Raw genomic sequence first — 23,639 nt, 5'->3', positions numbered from 1 at the left:
GTGGCACAGTGGATAGAGCGTCAGAGTGGGATGCAGAGGACCCAGGTTCGAGACCCCAAGGTCACCAGCTTGAGCATGGGCTCATCTGGTTTGAGCAAAAGCCTACCAGCTTGAACCCAAGGTCGCTGGGTCCAACAAGGGGTTACTCGGTCTGCTGAAGGCCTGTGATCAAGGCACATATGAGAAAGCAATCAATGAACAACTAAGGTGTTGCAACTCACAATGAAAATCTAATGATTGATGCTTCTCATCTCTCTCCATTCCTGTCCGTCTGTCCCTGTCTATCCCTCTCTCTTACTCTCTGTCTCTGTAAAAAAAATAAAAAAATAAACTGTTTTTGCAAAATATGTGTTCCTTGTGTATGGTCACTCAAGTTTCTGTCCCACTATCTGTGCTGTCAGCATGACCTAACGAAAACTTTTCTGGCAAAGAAGAAAGGGGTGGGGGCACTGGGCACTGTACTGGCTCTTTAAATCCTCTGATAGATGCGGCCCCTGCCCATGGTCTTTGGGCTGTGCCCACGTTAAGAGTCTGCGACATTAAGAGTCTGCGTGCAAAGTGTCAGTAATTTCATTCTTGCTAGAGTCTCTCTGTGTCCTGTGAGAGGGTACATGCCCAAGGGTCTGAGTCTAGGTGAAGTCCTACTTTAGCAAGTCACGTCAAACAGTTTTCCAAAGTGCAAATTTACACTCCCAGACCCAGGAAGAAAAGAGTCTATCGTTTTTTATTTTCAATATAGAAACTTCATCCCCACCCTCTCCTAACCACCATCTCCATCCCCTATCCTGCTTGGCCCAGGCAGAAGCTTGGGCAGGCTAAATCAAAGCCTCATGCATTTTGGTCCATACAATCAACAAAAGACTGGTCCGGAGGATCAGAAGCTGCCCAACATCTGGCCATGGATCTCAATGGAAACCTGCAACATGGAGCAAGCCCTGCTGGCAGGAGCAGCGAGCTGGTCACAGCCGCCACAGCCAGGCCCAGCATGGTGTGGTAGGCCAGGGCACAACTGAAAAGGCACATCGTCTGGGCCGCACCCTCAGCCCCGTCCTCTGGTCTACCATCGCCCTGGAGGCTGGTCCTGGAAGAGAGCTCAAACACACTGCTGAGGCAGTCCTCGGCCCACAAACTGGAAGCACTGATCTGGCCACTGATCAGACTCCCTGTTCTCACAACCACAGGAAAGCGTCCAGCTTGGCCTGGGATGGAGGGAGCACTTTCCTGGCTCCCACTCTTTGCTTAGCCTTGGCCTTGGGCTTCACAGGCAGTGGGCGGATCATAGTCATGTCCATCTGAAGGGGATGTCAAGGAAAAGGCCTAATGAGGGGACTGAAGTGCAGGGCAGGAAGGGCTGACTTGGGGACAGGCTGCCCTGTGTTAGTCAGCAAGGTCTGGCTCTGCACACCTGAGGCTGCAGCCGCTGGCAGGCTGGGTCTGGGGGTGCAGGTGGGGGATGCTGTGGGCTCTATAGCTCAGCTCAGCCCAGTGCCACAGAACAAGGATACAGGCTGGATGAATTTGGTCCGGCCTCCAAGACCATCGAAGCCTGTTCTTACCTAAAGTTGAAGGAAGAGATGAGTGGACCAGGTTCATGGGCGAGGGGGCTGGCCACCTCACGCCGCGCTACGATGGCTGGCACTTGCCGCTGTGGGAAGCCATACTCACTGCATCTGTGCTGTGACAGGGCTCTGCCCAGGCTCTCTTGTGCTGTTTCCGGCCCAGGACAGCATTCCGGATGAAGACAGGGAAGGCGCCAGCCAGCTCCTCATCTGGTTCTCCCACACATTGCTGGCCGCCCAGTGAGAGTTGGGACTCCTGCAGGGGGGATGCCCAGAGCCAGATTTGATGAGCTGGCTGGCAGCAAAGGAGGGGGTGGGTCGTGATGGTGGAACAGGATCAGGACCTCTGAAGCCTCACTAGGAGGCAGAAAGGATAGGCAGGGATCCAGGGGTGACTCCTAAGTCCTGGGCCAGGACCGAGAGGGCCCTGGCAATACCCTGCCCTCTCTGAAGTCCAGCTTCACACTCAGTCCTGGCCAGGGGTGAGTGGTGACTGATCTTCTAGGAAGCCTTACCTTCCTGCAGCCTTTGGGCATCTTCTTGGGAATGTTCTTAGTGGGGGAGCTGTGAGACAGGAAGGCAAGAGGTAGGTGAGCAAGACACTGGGACAGGGAGGTCAGACCCAGGACACATCCCTGCAGGGCCACTGTGTGGCAAAGCTGCTGTCATGGCTGTGTGCTGAGCAAAGCATCGGTGACCCCGCTCCAAGTGCAGATCTGGGAATAGCTGACAGCTACAGCTGCCAGAGTGGTGGAGGCAGGAGGTTGGACCCTGTCCTAATCTACTCAGCGGTAAGCTGGTTCCAGTGCTCCCCAAGCCCTCAGACACCTCACTATGTCCCAGGCTCTGTTTGGGCAGGAGAGACCAACTGATTCACCAACTGCAGGAGGAAAGCCGGTCATGCCCTGACACAGGCAGACACATTTGAGGAGCTCAGCCTCGCCCTGTCTGCCCAAGGGGGACGCTACGTCCCCGAGACCCTCGGTAAATGAAACAGCCCATAAAGTACTCTCAGAATACAGGTTAGGCCATCTCCCTAGGGAATGGAGATCATCTGCAAGGAGGGCCTGGGACACAGCAGATTACGGCCCCAGGCCCTGCCTCTCATTCCTGGTTCCAGAGCTGGATACAGTGTTTCCATCCAATCCCTGGGACCCTAGCAGCTAGATACCCAACCCGCTCCTGGTATTTTCCCACGGGAGTGGGGAATGGTGACCTCGGGCTGAGCCGTGGCTTCTCAAAGCCTTAAGGACAGGGGAAGGATGATCCTGGACCCTCTGCTCCTGTCCCCTAGCCAGTAGTCGGCAAACTCATTAGTCAACAGAGCCAAATATCAACAGTACAACTGAAATTTCTTTTGAGAGCCAAATTTTTTAAACTTAAACTTGTAGGTAGGTACATTCCTTATCAAAGTAGCGCCCGCACATGGTATTTTGTGGAAGAGCCACACTCAAGGGGTCAAAGCACTGCCTGTGGCCCGCGAGCCGCAGTTTGCCGACCGCTGCTCTAGCCTGTGATGAGGGCCCATGAAGACCATGGGAGGATTCGCACTTGCTGCAAGTCTGCGTCTAGGGAGCCCGTCCTGGTTGGGTGCAACCTGGGCTCCCTCACATTGCCCGCAGGCCACGGAGATGGTGGACTTGTGTCTAAAAGGCCTGGCAGCTGCCAGGCCCCAGGTACCCACTTCCAACCCGTGCAACGGGAGAAAGGAAGAAGCCAGAGTGGGGAACAGGCCCCGGGAAGCCCCGACTGGAGCACACAGGCCCCGGGCTGGTCTCCCGCGGCCCGGGAAGGCACAGGCGCTTCTGGCCCTGAAGCTGGGCAGAGGGGAAAGCCCGGCCGCCCTGTCCCTGGGCTTCCCCCCTCGTGTCCAGAATCTCAGTTCTCTCTCTCATGCCCGAAGCCTCTGGGTAAGTGGAAGCCTGCTCCACCCTGAGCTCCTTTCCCCGAGCAGTGCACACCTGTGTTTATGCAGAGCGGTTCTTGTCTCCGGATGAGCTATGCCTGGCCTGCTTGGCCACGGAGAGCCTCCCTGCTCCCGGGCCCACCCATTCCTAGTGCAGGTCCCACCCGTCCCACGGCTGCTGCACACAGCGCCTCACGCCTGCCCCCATGGGCTCCCCATCCAGGGTGGGGGCCTGCGCGCCATGTTTGAGATGGTCCTGCCTCAAACGTGAGTCTGAGAGGCACGCAAAGGAAAAGGTGGTGCAGAGTCCCCGGCTCAAGACTTCAGTGGGAAGGCATTCAAAACATTGGGAGCACACCCCCAACACCACCAGCCAATATTTGCTCCCACTGGAACCCCTGCCTTCTCTCCAACTCAAATCCCATCACCACTGCCTGAAGGTGGAAGGTAAAGATTAACAAGACAAGCCAGAGGAAGGCTCTGCGTAGAGTGAACACACAGGAGAGGGGAGCAGAGGTGCCGGGAACCAAAGCCACAGTCAGGCCCAGGGGACCCTCACTTCCCCGTCAGCCATGTAGAGCTACCAGGGCAGGACCTACAGAGATGTCCCGGCCATCCTCCCTCCAGCAGACAGGGCCAGGGACTACCACTTACTGTGCCTTCTCTGCGCAGAGCTTCTTGGCATGGCCATGCTGAATGCCAGAGGGCCGGGCCGGGGGCGTGTCCACATCAAAGGTGGCAGAGAGGTCAATATCATCACTGAAGGTTGGCCTGCGAAGCTTCAGGTTCAGCATCTCTACAGGAGCTGGGCTATAGACACAGACAGACCGGTCACTCAGGATTACAGTGGCCGCCCAGGACAGCAGCCCCTCAAGCATCAGAGATGGCCCAGCTCCAGGGCCTGAAGTCCACACCTGGCTCAGGGTCTCCCTCCGAGGAAGTCCTAATCTCTACAGAAAAATAAAAAATCACCTGGCTTAGTCCTTCACACAGTCATGGGACCAGTGACAGTCTGGAGGACAAACAAGGAAGCAAGCAAAACCCCACACAAAACCCAAATGTACAAAGGCTACTTACTGCCTTTGGACCAAATAGCCTCACTTCTCAGAATGTTGTACAAAGAGCCAGAAATGTGACCACAGATTGATGTAAATGGATCAATGCTATCACCCACCAGTGCTACTTATGGCAAATGGCACAATATTAGAAAGTCGAAATGACCCTCTTGGGGGCTGGCACTTTCATAGCTTGACAGATATTAAAGTAGGGTTTCCACAGAGTAAAATTAATATATGGTAAAATGCTCATATAGTAAACTTTAAAAGCAATACAAAACTCTATGTATAATAGTCAACAAAAGACAAAACAAATTAAATTAAAATTTTTATGCATCAAGATATTATTGCAGAGTAAAAAGGCAATCCACAGAATGAGAGAGAATATTTGTAAACCATGACTCTGACAAGGGATTTAAAAATTAAAAAGAACTAAAACTCAACAATGAGAAAACAACCCAGTTCAAACGTGGGCAACAGTCTCGAGTAGCTATTTCTCCCAAGATCAGTAAATGGCCAATAAGCTCAAGAAAAGAGGCTCAAGATCACTAGTCATTAGGGAAATGCAAATCAAAACCACCATGAGATCCCCCTCACACCTATGATGATGCTACCATCAAATAAAAACAGAAAATAACATTTGTTGGTAAGGATGTGGAAAGATCGGAATGCACGTACCTTGTTGGTTGGAGTGTAAAATGGTACAACCACTGTGGACAAAAGAAAGGCAGTTCCACAGAAAATTAAAAATAGAATTTTATATGACCCAGCCATTATACTTTTGGTATATATCCAAAACAACTGGAAGCAGGATCTTGAAAAGATATTTGTACATCCACGTCCACAGCAGTCTTATTCATAACAGCCAAAAAATGGAAGCAACCCGTGTTCATCCACTGACTAGATAAGCAAAATTTGGTGTATACATACAATAGAATATCATTCAACTTAAAAGTAAAAAGGAAATTCTGCTCCAACATGGGTGGACCTTCAAGACATGAAGTGAATTACCGAAGCCAGTCACCGAAAGACAAAGACAGCACGATTCCACTTATATGAGGTATTTGGAATAGTCAAAACCATAGAGACAGAAAGTAGAATGCTGGTTGCTAGAGGCCGAGGGAAGGGGAGAAATCACAGAATTAATGTTTAATGGGTACTTTTCAGTTTTCCAACATGAAAAGAATTCTGGTGAAGGACGGCGAAGATGGCGCTCATGTTATGAATGTATTTAATACCAGCAAACTGTATACACTTAAATGTTGATACATTTTGTTACATATATTTTATCACACTAATTTTGGAAAAGACTTGATTCGGTGCACACACGTCTCCTGCTCCCCCTTCCAATATAGAAAAAGGACTGCAAGGAAGTATACCACATGTCAACAGGGACTACCTCTAAGTCCATATTTTCCAAATTCTCAACAGTGAATATGTTTTACTTTTATGATGTGGGGGTGTTCTATTAAAAAACTGCAGCCAATAGGATTTTCCTAACCCATCCAGGCCTGGGGGCTCCCCAGCTCCTGCGGTCGGAGAACTCTGGGGAGTGGCAGGGGCATCCCATGACAGGCCTACCTCGTCCCATCCCTCAGGAACCATCCAGGGCTGCCCACAGCCCCACTCCCACTGCTTAGGGGCAGAGGGCTGCAACATGGGGTATTAGGCTCTGGGCCAGAGCCCAGCGGGTGTGCTGGTCGGAGAAAAGGGTGAGTTGGGTGGGTGGGCACTGAGTTGGGTGGGTGGGCATGTGAGAAGCTTGGACTGTCCCTTCCTTTCCCTGGCCAGGGAAACAGGTGTGTCTACCCATCTCAAACCAACTCCATGCCAGTTACTTTGCTTCCCTCTCTGGGAACCACAGTACCAAGCAGCAGCCAGAAGCACTCGTGCCAACCTTTCTGCAGCATGTATTATCCTGCTGCTGTTACTGACCCCAGCAAGTCCAGCGCAGGTTAGAAGAGGTGAAGAGGTGCACTCAGAGACGGGCAGGGTCTGGCTGGGGGCAGCCATTTTGCTCTCCAGGTGCCGTGTGGCAGGACTTCCTGCTGCCATCCCCGCAGACCTTGCCACTCAAGCCAAGGCAGTCACCTTCACTTGCACCTCCCGGCTACCCACAGGACTAAACTTAAGACTAGAAGGTTCTCACAGTGCCCCCCACTCCCCCACACCCACATCTGGCTCATAAGGACACAGTTCTTGTCCCTCAGACTGTTCCTAATATACCCTTCTCTTCTGAAGCTCGAACTCTGCTCCCTTCCTGCCAAGGGTCTTTCCTTCCTTCCCTCCTTTGGTCAGTCCAACAGGAGGAAGAGTCGGAGCCCAGCACCCTTCCCTCAGTGGCTGAGGCACTGGCTTAAGGCCCTCCTGGATGATACTATCACCACCTTTGGGACACTCACCTGTGGCCTACCTACAGGCCTTCATGCCAGAGGCCTCAGGAGGTGGAGCAAGACACTCAAAGCCTGCCTTTCCAAAACAGAACAGAGGCCCTGGGCAGACCCATCATCTGTGTGACACGGGGACTGTCAGTGTCTTCTCCATGAACGTATGGCAGCTGGCAGGCCTTCCGTAAGCAAAGGCTTCCCCAACTCCCTTTGGCCTGGAGGTTAGGGACCTTTAGGGTCCTTGAGAGAGGTCTTCCAAATATCCCCTCTGTAGTTGAGGGTGACAGTTGCTTCCTGAGGGTGACAGTTACACCCTAGAATGGCAGGAGGGAAGGATAATCTTACGGTAACGAGTGGACTGGCAACCACCAGCTGCACCCATAGACTTCCCCAAATTTCTGGGAGCGAGTATGGCCAGGGGACAAAAGACCTACATACAGCCAGAACACACAAGGAGAGGTCTACAAATGAGGGAGGGCGGGGGCAAATCTAGCTTTGCAGGAACATTCAACAGGACTGAAAACTGGGGTACTGATGGAAGGTGGGACATGGCTCTACCCCCTCTTAAATCTGTACCGGCAGAGTACCTGACAGCTAGGCAGCTCTGCTGGGCCAAGAAATGGGAGGACTTTCCCCAGACACCAAGCAACCCACCTACAGTAGCTGGTGGGACAGTAAGACCCCGTGTGTCCTAGGTTCACGGGAGACTCAGCACGATGCTGGCTCACCGCCCACGCTCCTCAAACCCTGGCCACTCAGGTTGGGTTCCCAGGCAGCCTTTCTGTCCCTCCTTTTCCAAGGATTACATGCAGTCAGGAACCCCCAGTCATGGGAGGAAAGTCTAAGAGGAAGGCCAGGCTTTACAGACAGACTCCAAGAGAAACAAAAATGTGACCAGAAAACAAGGAATAGTATATTTTACAAAAGATGCACTTAGAGAGCAAAAATGAATTCTTGGAAATTTTAAATGTAATCGCTGATTTTGTCGTAAAATGGAAGGAAATTCTGGCACACACTACAGCACGGATGAAGCCCACGGCCCCTGGAACAGGATGTAGAGGAGGCACCGTGGAGCTTGCAAGTAGCAGCCTCAAGAGAGCTTAGATAGAAGGATTTTACTTCCTGCCCGGAGGGGGCACGGATCCTAAGTACTGTATCAGCCCACATGAAACGGTCTCTGTGAGTGGCAGCTCCCTGAGGGTGAGCGCTATACCTACCAAGCCCAACAGCCCTTGAGTCACCTGGGGCTTCCGAGCTGTGCTGGCCAATGGGCTCTGAGGGTGGAGCGGAGAGGAAGGAGCAGAAACAGAGTCTAGGATGTCAAAATCAACCACACACAGGCCCTCGCAGACAGCTGTGTGCCCCTGGTCCTCTCGCACAGCCCTTCCTCAGTCCCACCCCAAGGTGGGCGGCAGGCAGCTCCGGCTCCCACTGCAGAGCCCCTCTGTAGCCCACGACATGTGACAGGGCCTCTAAAGAAGCACTGGCTGTGCAGAAGATGGAGAGCTGACCACCGCTGCGGAGCCCGGGGAAGGCTCTGCAGAGCACCGCCCCAGAGCGGAGGAGCACGGCGCGCCACGCTCGGAAAGGCGCAGAAGATGGAGAGCTGACCACCGCTGCGGAGCCCGGGGAAGGCTCTGCAGAGCACCGCCCCAGAGCGGAGGAGCACGGCGCACCACGCTCGGAAAGGCGCAGAAGCAGGAAGGCCAGGAGGGTTCCTTTGCAGTGAGATCTGGCTGAAGCCTAAAGATCCAACATGGCCCTCAAGGCTGGCCGCACGGTGCCCTCGCCACAGTGCCCAGGGGTCTGTGAGGTGCCTGGGGAGGGGTGGTATGATGCCCCGGGGTTGCTAATGCCGGGATGGCAGAGGAATCAGAGGACAGGCCAGAAGCCACGCAAAGGTGGTGGCATGGGAATGGGGCAGGAGGCGTCGGAAGTTAGGCAGCCTGCAGCAACTGCCTAGATGGGGATAAGAGGCGGCATAATGACTTTCTAAAGGACAAGGAAAGTGGCTCAAGGAAAAGGCTGCATCACCGTTCTGTCTGGGCCCTCAGCTGGGCAGCTACACAGGAGACAGTCCTGCGGATGCTCTACCCAGAGGGCTTCTCTAAACACTCGAGTGGGTGGCTGCTCCCGGCAGGGACACATCCCACTGCCTCTTGGCTCCCTCTGCTGGCAGCTTCAGTGCCACCTTCCCAGGACCAGAGGGGAATTCTCTTGGTGAATGGCTTCCTGTTTGTTTCAGATGCACATGGCGAGGCACCCCATACGCAGACACAGAGGCAGTGCTGCTCCGGCCCCTTCTCTGACCACCTTCAGGTCCTCTCTGGCCTGACCTGACCTCTCCTTCTCAGAGCCAGGAACTTACCTTAAAGGTGCTTTCCAGCTAAATCATGGCTGTCTCCCAGGGCGGGAGGTGCAGAGCCTACGCCCACAGGGAGCACTCGCCCCGCCAAAGCCAAGGAGAGAGGAGCCTTGCAGGGGGCTCTTCCAGCTGTGGCCCCTGCACCACCCCAGAGGGTCAACGAACCTCTCTAGAACCAGGCGGTTCACAGCCTCACTGTCCACCGGCGGCAGGTTTAGGGTTTCCTGAAGCATCTTCAGCTTTTTTTTCAGGCTCTTGGGGAAGGCAAGGGAAAAGTGTGAAAGAAAAGCTGAGGCAGCAAGTCCAGACAGACGGCCAAGACATGAGCAACACTCAGGAGCTCAAACGCACTGGGAACAGGACCAGGCCTGAACCCATCAGGCTCCGGCGCCAGGGCCACCGGGCCCCAAAGCCCTTCTCTGGCAAAGCTCCTCCCCTGGTGACCTCGAGTCTGTAGGTACAGGACAGACTCGGAGGGAAGACCCATGGTGCTGTCTGCCCAGGCTCCAGACCAGGGTCAGTGTTTCCATCCTGACCCGCCCTGGCCCAGAAGGACGCAGGGAGCCCACAACCACCACTGACTGGGCCCAGCAGGTTCCCAGACAGAGCTAGCCCAGCTCTGCTCTTGGCGGGCACACAAACCACCCCTCACTCTTGTCAGGCCAGGGATGACCCTCACCGCGATTTCCTTATCAGCACTCTGTAAATCCTTCTGGGTCGACTTCAGCTCCAGTCTGGCCTGGTCCAGTTCAGAGTAGACTGTCTGCAACTGCAAGAAAGTATAGGGAATAAGGACAAGTCAAGGGGTGGCCATGTGCCCTGCCCCCATCTGTTGTTACCCAGTGCATGCTCACAGTAGACCAGGGTCAAGAGTATGGGGACACTGGGGGGACCCCAGCTCTATGGGGCTTGGCTGTAGTCCAGCAATGTCCTTCTGGAGCTGCTCAGGAGTCAGGGCTGCTTCCTACACCCTGCAGCCCACGGAGGCGCCAGGCCCAGGAATAAAAGCAGCTGTGCTGACGGAATCAGCTGCCAAGAGCCCTCTACTCTGGGCTGGTGCGCACAGACCTCTGAAGCTGTCCTGTTCGGGACTTGCGCTCTCCAGCTGAGAGGCGCCCAGGAGCCAGGAAGAGCCGCGGGGAGCCTAAGTATGCACACGTTAAGAGAGCACCAGCATGACCTGCCAGCCTAAATGGACAAGCCACATAGCCAGAGCCAACGCCAGTAAGGACCAGTACCCAGTCTCTGTGAGTCACCCAACAGCCCCATGGAATCAGCTGCACCATCAGGACCCTGGCTTTGCTCAGGAGACATGAATGAGCAGGAAAAAGGACAGCCACATCCCCTTTCGCTCTCTGCTCCCCACTAAGTTACCTTGCTTCTGGAAGAAAACAAGTCCTTCTTCAGCTTGTCAGCTAGCTCCCCTGAGGTCTTCCGTGCCTCTTTGAGGTTCTCATACTCTCTACACAGGTGCCAAAAAAAAGGTCTCTGAACAGGATACCTGCTGGCCAGACAGAGCCCCGACCAAATACAAAGCCCAGCCCAACCCCTCCCCTGGTACCATTCCTACTCTGACAGCTGAGCTCAACAGAGTGGTGCTGTGGAGGGCCCTGCACCCCGTGCAAGGAGAGCTGGTGAGTCTGCCCCGTCCTGCGGGCACTGGTGGTCTGAGAGTGTGCGCGAAGCCCCAGCTTCACTCAGGAGGCCCCTACACTGCCTGGCCCCCACAGGAGACATCTGTGATCCTCAGTGCCTGTCAGCCAAGTGGCCTTTCCCCAACCTCCCACCCACAGTATTAGAGAATCTGAGTGCAGTTTCTGGTGCAAGCCAGGCAGGGTCAGTAACTGTGCTGACAGGAAACAGGCTGCAGATATCATGATGGGGCTGACAGCTCAGAGAGCTGTGCCCACCTCCTCAGAAATAACACTTGTAATCACTCAATTCTCTCAATAATCCTATGAGGCTAGTTATTACTATCTCCATTCAGTAAGCTGAGAGTCAGAGAGGCTAACAAACTGGCTCCTGGCCACACACTGAGAGGCAGGGTCAGGGCTCAAACTGAGGCAGCACGGCTCCAGTGCCTGCTCTGCCTCGCAAGAGGGGCAGCAGATGGAAAGGCACAGCTGCGGTGCCACGGCTTAGCTGCTGGGCTGGACAAGGGGCCAGAGCACGCACTTCTTGAGGGACACGCAGTACACGGCCAGCTGCTCCACCGCTGACTGGCCCACGCCCATGTCTCGGATCATCTCCTCTACTTCAGGCCGCTGGCTCTTGAGTAGGAGCTCAATCCTGAAAAACACCCAGCCCACGGCATTTAGAATCTGGAGGCTGATGGGCAGGTACCCAGTGCAGCGCTGCCTCCCTTTGCTGCTGTTGCTATGGTGACAGTCTGGGCTGCTAGGATGCTTTAGCAGGTGGGTCTGCCCAAAGTGAGGCCGCACAGCAGAGCTGAGTACAGCTGCAGGGATGCTGCTGGGGGAAGGGGTGCTGAGGGAGGTCCTCAAGTCCAGGGATCTGTGGAGAGAGGCTCTGGAGCGCAAGACCTGCCAGATCACCTGGCCACAGGCCACAGCAAAGGGAAGAATGTGTCAAGGGCCTCATGGAAAGTAAAGGAGTCCACAGAGGCTGAGCGAGTAGACCTGTGCCCAGACCCAGTGGCCCCGGGAGCAAGGACAGGGCAGGCCTCAGCTCCAAGCTCACCGCTCCATGGTCTGCATTTTGCTCTTGAGTCGGCGGGCCTCCTCTCGTGCTCGTTTGCTCTCATCCTGTTGCTGCTCCAAGAACTTCATCTGCTTCTGAAGAGAAAATACACCATACACACCTGCTACTTGGAGGATGCCAGGGGCCATGGCTAAAGTCGTAGGGAGAACTCTACCCCAGAACTTTCTGCTTTTGAAAGTGCAGATACCACCTGACCAGGCGGTGGCGCAGTGAATAGAGCGTCAGACTGGGATATGGAAGGACCCAGGTTCGAGACCCTGAGGTCGCCAGCTTGAGCACAGGCTCAACTGGTTTGAGCAAAAAGCTCACCAGCTTGGACCCAAGGTTGCTGGCTCGAGCAAGGGGTTACTCAGTCTGCTGAAGGCCCACTGTAAAGGCACATATGAGAAAGCAATCAATGAACAACTAAGGTGTCACCACGAAAAACTGATGATTGATGCTTCTCATCTCTCTCCGTTCCTGTCTGTCTGTCCCTGTCTATCCCTCTCTCTGACTCTCTCTCTGTCTCTGTAAAAACCCTGGGCTTGCACGGTCAAGGCACACATGACAAGCAGTCAATGAACAACTAAAGTGAAACAACTGTGATTTGATACTTCTCATTCCTCACCCCCTCACACCATAAAAACAATAAATAAAATCTAAAAAAAAAAAAGAAAGTGCAGATACCCATGTGTCCCTCAAGCCTTGAAGGTAAGGCTGCTGGGCCCCATTCTTTTTTTTTTTTTTTAACAGAGACAGAGAGAGAGTCAGAGAGAGGGATAGACAGGGACAGATAGACAGGAATGGAGAGAGATGAGAAGCATCAATCATCAGTTTTTCGTGGCAACACCTTAGTTGTTCATTGATTGCTTTCTCACATGTGCCTTGACCACGGGCCTCCAGTTGACAGAGTAACCCCTTGCTCGAGCCAGCGACCTTGGGTCCAAGCTGGTGAGCTTTTGCTCAAACCAGATGAGTCCACACTCAAGCTGGTGATCTCGGGGTCTCGAACCTGGGTCCTTTCGCATCCCAGTTCGACGCTCTATCCACTGCGCCACCGCCTGGTCAGGCTGCTGGGCCCCATTCTAACTGGTGTGTTCTTCTGCTAAGAGGCCGTAGGCCAGTGGCTTCCTCACCTCCTTGCTTGCTTCCTCCTGAGATGTCTTACCACAGGTACAGAGCACTGCCAGCCCCCATTGGCTCACTGTGGGCTGCCCAGCTCCCGTGCTTGGGTCTCACGGTGTACATTGTGCAGAAAGCTGGAGAAGCCCAGAGCACAAATCCAGGCCTCCCCTTCTGCCAGAGGTAGCTGGCCGGGCTGCCCTGGTGACAAGACCGTTCCATCTCTTAGAAGGACACCAGACACTCCTGCTCTGCAACCGGGGGCTGCTTCTCTCCTTCCCTCCCACTGGCCAGGCCACGTGATCCCGACCAGCCACCAAGCAAGAACAGAGATAATGAACACCCTGGGGCCCTGTCTGCTCACAGGATGCCTCCTTTTCCCTTTCAAACGGCATCCAGCAAGGTCTGCTCCTGCTACGAAGCCAGAATATCAATTGTGGGTTCAGATCAATCGCCTCATGCCTCTTGGAGAGCAAGAGGCTCACCAACCCAGGCTGATACAAAATTCATCTGGGTCTAGAACGGCTGGCTCTGTTGGCTTTGATCTGCCCGGTCAGCTCGGCACAGCCAACTTCAAAGGCCTCTGCTCCTGCCTAGGGTGCTGTTTGATCTGGCTGAGAGAGCAGCCCAGCCAAGGACTACAGTGCGAAGGGCGGTTTCTTCGGGCGGGCTTCATCAGTGGAGTACAAACCACTCGGGAAACATGTATCAGCCTCACCAAGGTCTTGGCTAGGCAGCCCCTCCATGGAGTACTGGGAAGGCCTTCCCTCCTCAAACTACCTAGTACCAAATTTGTAAACATGGCATTATGGCCCTTTTCTCATGGGCTGGATGGGCACAGTATGGGAGGCCCAGGGAAGAAGGAATTCGCCTCCATTTCACGACAGTGTACACCAAGCCACTGACCATGGCAAAACCAGAAGTGAAGCCCTAGAGCGGTAAGCTCGGGCCTGGGCAAGATCTCCCCACCGGCTGGTGTCCACAGCCCTGGGGACCCACCTTGAGGGTGGAGCACAGCATCTCGGCCTCATCTAGGGCCTTCTGCAGAGCTCTCACGGTGGCATTGCGCTCTTCTAGCGTGTCCCGCAGAGTGTTGATGATGGCTTGGCTGTCCTGTTTCTCCCTCTCTAGAGCAGGGGTGGAGATGGGAGAGGGGAGAGGCCCAGCCACCCATCAGCATGAAAACCTGGGTGTTTGGGCTTCAGCATCCTACCCCAGGGACCAGTGAGGAACAAATCACAGGCTAGAAAGTTGGATGGCAGCTTCTTTCTGGCCTGCACCAAACCAGGGAAGCCAAGCTAGGCTCTTCATTCAGGGGATGGGATCCTTTTGCTGTGTGGGACTACTCAAGTAAAGATTTCACTGCTCCCCACTCCCATGGGTCTGGTTAAGTCGCCATCCCAGAAATCAGGCCGGTTCTTGCCAAAGTCTATGGCCGACACCTGGCCTATAAATGCTCTGGTGCATCAGCCTCCCAGCCTGGCTGCTGGGCAAGAATCCTCAGGCAAAGAGAGGAGGCTCACCTAGACAGCTCGAGCCACCTCCTTTTCCTCTCCCTTTCAGTCACAGAGCTGGCAAGACTCTTACACATTTAAACCAGGGAGAGCCCTCGGCTCCACCAGAAGACTGGGGGCCTTCCCCCTGGGGCCTCTCTTATCAACACCCAAGTCGGAGGCTTCCCGCATCCCCTGGTCCCTTACTGACTCACCTTTCTGGCAAAGCTGGGCTCTGACATTATCCAACTCGTTCTGCAAGGCAAAGCTCACAATGAGCAGCAGTTGGCATCACCACTGCCTCCGCCTGGCCTCCCATTGGACTGTGGGGAGCCCCAGGAGAGGATGATGAAGCCTGTCGGTCTAGGGAGGCATAGCTCTGCTGAACCTCAAGGCCAAGCAGAGCCGACAATGGAGAGATAAGCCTGGTTTTATCTCTATGTGCCTCTTTAAGAAGTAGGTAAGATGGGGGGAAATAATCTCAGATACAAGACCCCAAGTCAGGGAAAGAGGTGGAACAGAGGTAACAGAAGTTAAGTTGGGTCCGTGCGCTCAGTCTTACAGCAGAGGCTTCTATTGCTTCCTTGGTCCTGTGCTGGCCCTTACCCTCTCTGGGCATCAGCTGCACTCACTGGGAACACAAAGTTGGCATGGCCAAGGATCCTGGGCCGCCATGCCTTCCCTCCAGCCTAGGGTCCTACCTGCTTCACAGTTTACCTCTCTTCTAAGCTCCAAGCTTGCTCTGTGAACCACAAATCTTCCAGCCTCAGAATTTAATATAGTTGGCAAGCCAGGACAACCTTGAGCCCCTGGATGAAACCTCACATGTGCTAGGTTCTAACCGAACTGCTGTGCGCCTCTCGAAGCCTGGAATGTATACAGTCCAGAGCCACTGCAGCAGAACCGCTGAGCAGCTGGGACAGAACTCAGCCCAGCTCCCATTCAAGAATCCAGAGCATGCAACACCCCTCTGGGCAAGAGAGGTACCTGCTCCATAAGCAGCAGGCTCTATAGAACCAAAAGGCGTGGCTGAGGATCCACTGTGGGAGCTGGATGGAACCCAGGCAAATCCTCCTCCAGATCACCCTTCCCAGGTCAACACAAGACTCAGAATCTCACATGTGACCAATACTAAGGCCAAGCCCCAGTAGGTAGATAGCCCCATGTGGTCAAAATCTCTCCCCAGGATCCTGGGGGAGGGTGCTTTCAGCAGATGAGGTGATCAGTATAGGATGAACATCTGGGGATGGAAGTGGTGGGTTGAGAAGGACATGTATGGGCTGTCTGAGAAGAAAAACTACCCATAGTACCCTGGCTCCTGCCACACCCAAGCAGGATGACTACTCAAGATGTTGCCTCCCTGTCTCCTAGATCTAGCTTTAAAAGCTGGAAAGAAATGAAGCTGCCTTTGTTGCCCGTTTCACAGAACACAGCTTAAAACTGGGAGCAGTTACCATGACAATGAACATGCTGGCTTTAAGCACAAAAGCTCCATGTTCTTGAAGCAGTGAGGTTCCAAGGACATCATGGCACCCTGGAGCCAGGGCCAAATGAACCCTTATCTGACAGATGCCCAGCAAATTAACCCTCAGAATCCAGGTTCACTTGCAAACCCCAATCCCACTTCCCAAGAGGTTTCTGCCGATCCAGCCCCCTTGTGCACAAAGAAAGCTAAACACAGACTTGGGGGGCAAGCGGTGGTAGTGTAGGAGGGAATCCACCCACCCTCTCCTACAGTGTGGGTTTCTGCCCTAGGAACACATCTCGATTCCAGGGGCTCTGCCCTCTATTCTTAGCCTGGAAAAGACACAGCTTCCCAGGCCGTTTGGAGACACAGCCAGGTTTGTGAACAGAGGGTCCACACACCTTCCCTGGCTGAGGACTAGAAGAGTTTTCTAATTTGTCCTCAACTGTTCAAGCAGCAAAGTGGGCTGGAGCAGATCCTTTGCAAGGTGAGGGGACCTTGGGAGAGGCTCTCTGCCCCTGGGTGGAACTGTTCTGAAATCCCAAAGGGAGGACTCACAGTGTATTTCTCCATGGCTGTCTCATCTCCACTTGCCCTCTCTTCTCCTTGCCTCTGCCTTGAAATCTCTACAAAGTCTCCCCTCCAAAACTCGACCTCTATACTTTAGGTACTCTCCCTCGGTGGGAGCAGAAAGAACTCTTAAAGGGCTTGGGGTTCAGTACAGTAAGATAAATTCTAGGTACCTTTAAGAATTCTGCATCTAAGATACCCTCATCCTCCTGGGCAAGGTCAAAGAAGAGCTTATTGATAATGGTTCTTCTGCCAACCTGGATGGAAGAACAAGAAAGAGTATGACTGTACTGTTGGCTCATGGGCAAGAGGACAGGGTATACATGCAGCTTAACTTGCAGCTAGGTGGTTACTGAAGTCATGTCTCTGTAAACCCATATCATGGCCACTCAAAAGACATCCCATATCTAGGTCCTGTGCATTGAGGAAATGGGGAAGTGCAGGGGAGCAGGGGTAAATCTATCCATGTGAAGATGACCTAGACACTGCCAACTACCATGGTATAAGCAGGCCTCCCGAGCCACTCAAAACCATAAGTAAGGCATGATCACCCGATCACCCTCAAATCATGAGGGTTCAAAGGGTAAGAAATATCAGCTCCAGAGACCTTTCTCATTCTTGCTTCCTGGCAAGGAGATAGTGTGTGACACTGAGGTGTTTCCACGCCCTCACCCTCACCTGGATTCGGCACTGTGGGCAGGTCCGGCTTGGTGCTGTATCGAACCACTGGATCAGGCTGAACGAAAAGCAGAAGAACAGACTGAGAAGCTATGACTTGGCTGGAGACATACAGGCCAGGTAGCCACCATGACCACAAAAGCACCTGTGCTGCTCCTCCTCGACCCAGTGCCTCCCACACGGGAGGGCAGCACCACAGGCAGTGACAGCCGTTCCACAAGACCTGACTGGTACAGGCACGCTGACCACTTGGCCCCTCTTTTTCCGGTCCCATTGGTGTGGCCCTCCCTTCCCAAGCTTTTTGAATCTTCTAGGCTTTGATGGGGGGCAACAGTCAAAACCCAGTTCCCTCAGAGATGGGGATCTAATAACACCCCCCACTTTAAGCTGGGCCTCCAGAAGGGGTTTCTTTCTTCCTTCCTTTCTCTTCTTTCTTTCTGAGGTGCCTACATAACTGTCAGACAAAATAGACTTTAAGTGAAAAAAAAGTTACAAGAGACAAAGGACTATTTACGTTGATAAAAGGTTCAATCCAAGAAGAAATAACAATTATAAGAACATATGCAACTAACAACAGCACCCAAAAACAACAAAAGATTGGACAGAATGGAAGTGAGAAATAGTGCTACAACAAAAATTGAAGATGTCAATACCCCACACTATCAGTAATGGATAGGCCAATCAGACAGATGATCAATAAAGAAATAGAGCACTTAAACAACAAAATGAACCAACTAGATCTAACAAACATATAATAGCCAAATACACATTTTTCTCAAGTGCACATGGAACATTCTCTAGGATGGACCATATGTTGTGCCACAAAACAAGTCTTAATAAATTTTAAAAGACTGAAATCATATAAAGTATCTTTTCTGATCACAACGAATGAAACTAAAAATCAGTAACAGAAGAAAAATAGAAAATTTACAAATACAAAAAAATTATACAACACACTCTTAAACAGCCAAAGGTAAAGAAGAAATTACAAGGGAAATTAGAAAATACCTTAAAATGAATGAAAACACAACATACCAAAATTTATGAAATATAGTAAAAGCAGTGCAGAAATTGATAGCTGAAACACACATATTAAATGAGAAGAAACCCAAGCCATGGCCAGGTAGCTCAGTTGGTTAGAGCATCATCCTGATATGCCGAGGTTGCAGGTTTGATCCCTGATCAGAGCACACATAGGAGTCAACCAATGAATTCCTGGATGAGTGGAGCAACAGATTGGTGTTTCTCTTTCTCTTCCTCTCTCTAAAATCAATATTTTTTCCTTAGGTGACAGGAGGGGAGATAGTGAGGCAGACTCCTGCATGCATCCATTGGGATCCACCCAGTAATCTTATCTGGGCCCAATGCTGGAGTACTGAGCTATTTTTAGCACCCAAGGCTGATGGGCTCAGACCAACCAAGCTATTCTCAGCACCTGGGGCCACACTCAAACCAATCAAGCATCTGGCAGCAGAAGAGGAAAGGGAGAGAAAGTGTGTGTGTGTGTGTGTGTGTGTGTGTGTGTGTGTGTGGAGCAGATGATTGCTTCTCCTGTGTGCCCTGACTGGGCATTGAACCCAGGACGTCCATATGCCCAGCTGATGCTCCATCCACTGAGCCACCTGCCAAGGCCTAAAATCAATAAATTAAAAAAAAATTTTAACTGGATTAGTTGATAAAAAAAAAAAAAAGATGCCCAATAGGATGGCTATTATAAAAACAAAACAGCCTGACCTGTGGTGGCGCAGTGGATAAAGCGTCCACTTGGAAATGCTGAGGTTGCCGGTTCAAAACCCTGGGCTTGCCTGGTCAAGGCACATATGGGAGTTGATGCTTCCAGCTCCTCCCCTCATCTCTCTCTGTCTCTCCTCTCTCTCTCTCTCTGTCTCTCCCTCTCCTCTCTAAAATGAATAAATAAAAAATTAAAAAAAATTTTTTTTTAAACAAAACAAAAACAGAAAATGTGTTGCCCTGGCCCATGGCTCAGTGGGTGGAGCATGGGCCCAGCGTGTGGACGTCTGAGATTTGATTCCTGGTCAAGGCACACAGGAGAAGTGACCATCTGCTTCTCTCCCTGCTCCCTCTCCCCCTTCTCTCCTTTTTCCCCTCCTGCAGTCAAGGGCTTGATTGGTTCCAACGTCAGCTGGGGTGCTGACGCTAGCTCAGTTGGAGTGCATCAGCCTCAGACACTAAAAATAGCTCGGTAGTTGAGCATTGGCATCAGACAAGGTCACCAGGTAGATCCCAGTGGGGGCACTAGTGGGAGTCTGCCTCACTATCTCCCCTTCTCTCACCTAACCATACAAACAAACAAAACAGAAAACGTGCAGTCGCATGGAAAACAGTAAGGCAGTTTCTCAAAAATTAAAGATAGAATCACCATATGATCCAGAAATTCCACCTCTGGATATAACCCAAAAGAAATGAAAGCAGGAACTTAAACATATAATTGTATACCAATACTTATAGTAGTATAATTCCTAGTAGCCAAAACATGGAAACAAACCAAGATCCATTAACAGATGAAGGGATAAACAAAATGTGTTACTTCCATAAAACTGAATATTATTTATTCATAAAAAGGAATGAAAGCCTGATACATGCTACAATATAGATGAATCTTGAAAACATTATGTTTAGTGAAATAAGCCAGACTCACAAGAACAAATACATGATTCCATTTTTATGAGGCACCTAGAATAGAAAAATTCAAGGAGAAAGAAGGTAAAATAGAGGTAGCCAGGGGTTTGAAGGAGGGTTTTTTTTTTAATTTTTAATTTAATTTTATTTATTCATTTTATAGAGGAGAGAGAGAGGGAGGAAGGGAGGGAGATAGAGAAAGAGAGAGAGAGAGAGAGAAGAGAGAGACAGGGGGGAGGAGCTGGAAGCATCAACTCCCATATGTGCCTTGACCAGGCAAGCCCAGGGTTTCGAACTGGCAACCTCAGCATTTCCAGGTCGACGCTTTATCCACTGCACCTTTATTCCCTCCGGTCAGGCGAGGGAGGGTTGCTGGATAGTTATTGTTTAATTGATACAGTGTTTTTTTGTCTGGAATGATGGAAAAGTTCTGGAAATAGACAGTGGTGATGCTTAGACAACACTATTAATGTACTTACTGCCACTGACTTGGACACTTAAAAATGGTTAAAATGGAAAGCATCTTCGAGCTCACCAAGTAAATAAACACCATGAGCAAAGCTCACCCTTCCAAGTTAAAAAAAAATTATCATTGGACAAAAAGTTATCATTGGAACCAGATGGTGGCAAACATGTCCAAGGAATATTAAAGGAATTTGATCCCTTTATGAACCTTCTGACAGATACTGTGCAGATAAATAATGGCAACTAGTAAGCAAAGGAACAATACTGAAACGGCCGTGAAAGGGGAAAAATCACATCAGAAGCCTTAGAAAAAGCATAAACAATGGCTGTGTTCACCAGAGATATCAATTGCTTCCACGTGACCCCGTCCAAAAGGTCTATTTTAAAATTGGTCATGTACTTTTTCATATTGATTTCTTTTTGTTGTTAAATAAACTTTGTAACAGTCCAAAAATGGTTAAAATGGTAAACTTTGTTATATATTTTTACTACAATAAAAAAGTACATAGTAAAAGAACAAGATAGGAAAAATTGGTTAAAATGGTAAATTTTGTTATGTATTTTAACCACAATAAATAAAAGACAAAGGAGCTTTGAATTAGCCTATCCACTGCTGCTACAGGAATCTTTTCCCACCAACAGTATTTAATAGAATGGTCCTATAGGGTTAGCAGCACAACTTGATCAGGGAGCAGCTGGTTACCCTTAGATATTAACTTGTTTTGCTGGCATCAGTGAATACATTAGGGTGTCTGACCAAAGCGTCAGTGAATACACTGGGGTGTCTGACCAAAGAGATGACTCTGGATAGAAGCATTCCAAACCGTTAAGCTAACCACAACCAATCTGGCAGCCAGAGGCCTACCAGGTTTCTACCTCAAAGAAACAAAAGAGCCCGTCAATTTAGTGAAAGTTCACCTCTGCCCGGGTGTTGGGCAGATAAAATATATTATGCTCACTTTGTTAAAGATGGCGCTGCCCACATGGAAGCTGTAGCCCAGGTGATATTAATGTGTATTGAGGGTGGGCTGTGGGCAGGCAGGATCCTTGTAGCCGGGGGCTTGGTTTTAGGACTAAGCCTTTTGATGTGGGGTGGTACAATCCCATCATGCCTCAGATAAGCGACTTTGTATTAGAGCAGGGGTCCCCAAACTTTTTACACAGGGGGCCAGTTCACTGTCCCTCAGACCGTTGGAGGGCCAGACTATAAAAAAAACTATGAACAAATTCCTATGCACATGGCACATATCTTATTTTAAAGTAAAAAAACAAAACGGGAACAAATACAATATTTAAAATAAAGAACAAGTAAATTTAAATCAACAAACTGACCAATATTTCAATGGGAACTATGCTCCTCTCACTGACCACCAATGAAAGAGGTACCCTTCCAGAAGTGCGGCGGGACAGGATAAATGGCCTCAGGGGGCCGCATGTGGCCCGCGGGCCGTAGTTTGGGGACCCCTGTATTAGAGACTTCTCTATTTTGTATACTGGATTAAAGGTTTTAATTTCTGCACTATAAAGTGGGGCAGACCAGGAGCTCACTCTCTCTCGGTTCCTGAGATTAGCATTAGAGGAGAGAGCAGAGAGGAGAGCAGAGAGAGGCTACGTGGAGGAGGCCAGGAGAAGCAGCCAAGATGGCAGTGTTGAAGGAGAAGCCAGTTTGCGCAGAGTTTGTGCAGAGAGAAGGAGAAGGGGAGCGCAGGTGAATAAGTCTGGTGAGCTAGAAACCTTTGATTCTAGGAAACTCGGATAAGTCAGTAGCTTTGTGAGCGCTGAATGAGTGGGCTTTGGAGCCCAGTGTGTGTTTTTATTTGCCTGCCGGGTGCAAGCTAGGATTAAAGATGATGGCCACCAGCTCTTGGCTCTGTTGTTTCATTACCATCTGTCCGAATCCAATGCGAACCTGCATGGGCCAGGCGGCTGTGATGATGGCCATGGATATCGGCTTTACACCGAGCTAATGGTTTTGAAGTTACATCTCTTTGCAAGCCGATCATGAAGTCTCTACTCTATCTTCACTGAACTAACTCTGGCCCCCTGGACTCAGGTCAGCTGTCACCTCCTGCAGAATGCCTCCCCTGACCCGTCTCTGTCCAGGTCGGAAACCTCTTGTGGGGCTCCACCTAGTGCCATCCTCCTCATCCGTCTGGGGTCCGAGGGCTGGCAGCCCGGAGGCCCGACACCCCACAATCCTGCAGACGTGCGGGAGCGAGCACCCGGCCCCGAAACAACGGTCACTTACCACTGCAGGTGGAAGGTGTGGCCGCAGTGGATGGCGGCCACGTCGCGCGAGTGGTCGAAGAAGTCAGAGCAGATGGTGCATAACGCGCGGATAGGCATGCTCGCTGGACTCCAGAGCCGGGTAGCCCAGGAAACCGCGACGGTTCGGGCTTCCTCGCCGCGCCCGGCGCCTTACCTACCTTCAAATTTGGCTCTACTGAGCGACTTCCGGAATAGGACCGGAAGTGGCTCACGAAATGTGAAGAAGAACCAGAAGGTTGAGTCTCATTGGACGAACCCTCAGGGGCGGGACTTAACCGCCCTGCTGTCAGTCGGAACCCTAGGGCGGAGCGCCGGCCAGAATCTGTCCGCGGTATTCAGGCGGCTCCGGGTAGAGTGCCAGTACCGCCGGAGCACAGCCTCCAGTGGGGTGCTGGAGCAGCTCAGCCGCCGGCAGGGCGGCTTTCTCGGGCAAGCCACAGCTGATGCGAGGTACGCGGGTACGAGCTCCTCAGCCCTGTCCTCTCAGTGCAGCCTTTTCTGAACTTCGGGAGAGTCAAGACCGAGGCGGTAGGGGAATTGAGACTATGATCCCGGTGGAGAGGTGACCGCTCTGGGCAGTGGTGGGCCCTGCGCTGGAAACCCACAGTATTTACAGACCAAAAGCCCTTGGTCCACCCTCCCAGAGCCCTTGGCTGTTGAGTCATCCTAGAAAGATGGACACAGGTCCTAACCCAGCAGGACACCCTAAGCTCACTCTGGCTTTATCCAAGCAAGATGTGATGGACGATCACAGGGTTTGGCGGCGGCAAGGCCAGTACTCTTGACTTTAGCTCTTAGCCCTGAGGAGTATCAGCTATGCCTGTGAACTGTAGTAGGGTTGGAATTTTGGAGGCCCAGATGTTTCGTAGACCAGTGACTAACCCTTTTTTCTTATTCCCACATCACAGAAGTTAGTTATCTTTGGCTCTTCCCTGAGAAAGAGCAGCATCTCTGCTGAAGTCTCCT

The 23,639-nt window shown here is 51.6% G+C and overlaps 1 protein-coding gene across 3 annotated transcripts; it reads right to left on the bottom strand.

Annotated features, from left to right (window-relative positions):
- Window positions 1-780: 780 nt before the first annotated feature.
- TRAIP (TRAF interacting protein) lies at window positions 781-22,854 on the bottom strand. Of its 3 annotated transcripts, none has more exons than XM_066351236.1 (15): window positions 22,654-22,854; window positions 17,301-17,358; window positions 16,796-16,879; window positions 14,803-14,842; window positions 14,094-14,221; window positions 11,973-12,067; window positions 11,448-11,561; window positions 10,647-10,734; window positions 9,952-10,041; window positions 9,438-9,526; window positions 4,120-4,275; window positions 2,075-2,123; window positions 1,666-1,815; window positions 1,506-1,556; window positions 781-1,292 (listed from the first exon to the last, which is right to left on the bottom strand). In XM_066351236.1, exons 1-15 carry the CDS (start codon window positions 22,749-22,751, stop codon window positions 1,170-1,172), a joined length of 1,413 nt encoding a protein of 470 aa, XP_066207333.1. In that variant the 5' UTR covers window positions 22,752-22,854; the 3' UTR covers window positions 781-1,169. The 3 variants fall into 3 exon arrangements, with proteins under 3 accessions (XP_066207333.1, XP_066207334.1, XP_066207335.1); XM_066351237.1 differs by having other exon boundaries at window positions 11,973-12,064; XM_066351238.1 differs by lacking the exon at window positions 16,796-16,879.
- Between the last annotated feature and the right edge of the window lie 785 nt (window positions 22,855-23,639).

The sequence above is a fragment of the Saccopteryx leptura genome, chromosome 10, assembly GCF_036850995.1.
Source record: "Saccopteryx leptura isolate mSacLep1 chromosome 10, mSacLep1_pri_phased_curated, whole genome shotgun sequence".
NCBI lineage: Eukaryota > Metazoa > Chordata > Mammalia > Chiroptera > Emballonuridae > Saccopteryx > Saccopteryx leptura.
The sequence above is the reverse complement of the archived record's forward strand: the minus strand, read 5'-3'. Positions and strand labels throughout refer to the sequence as shown.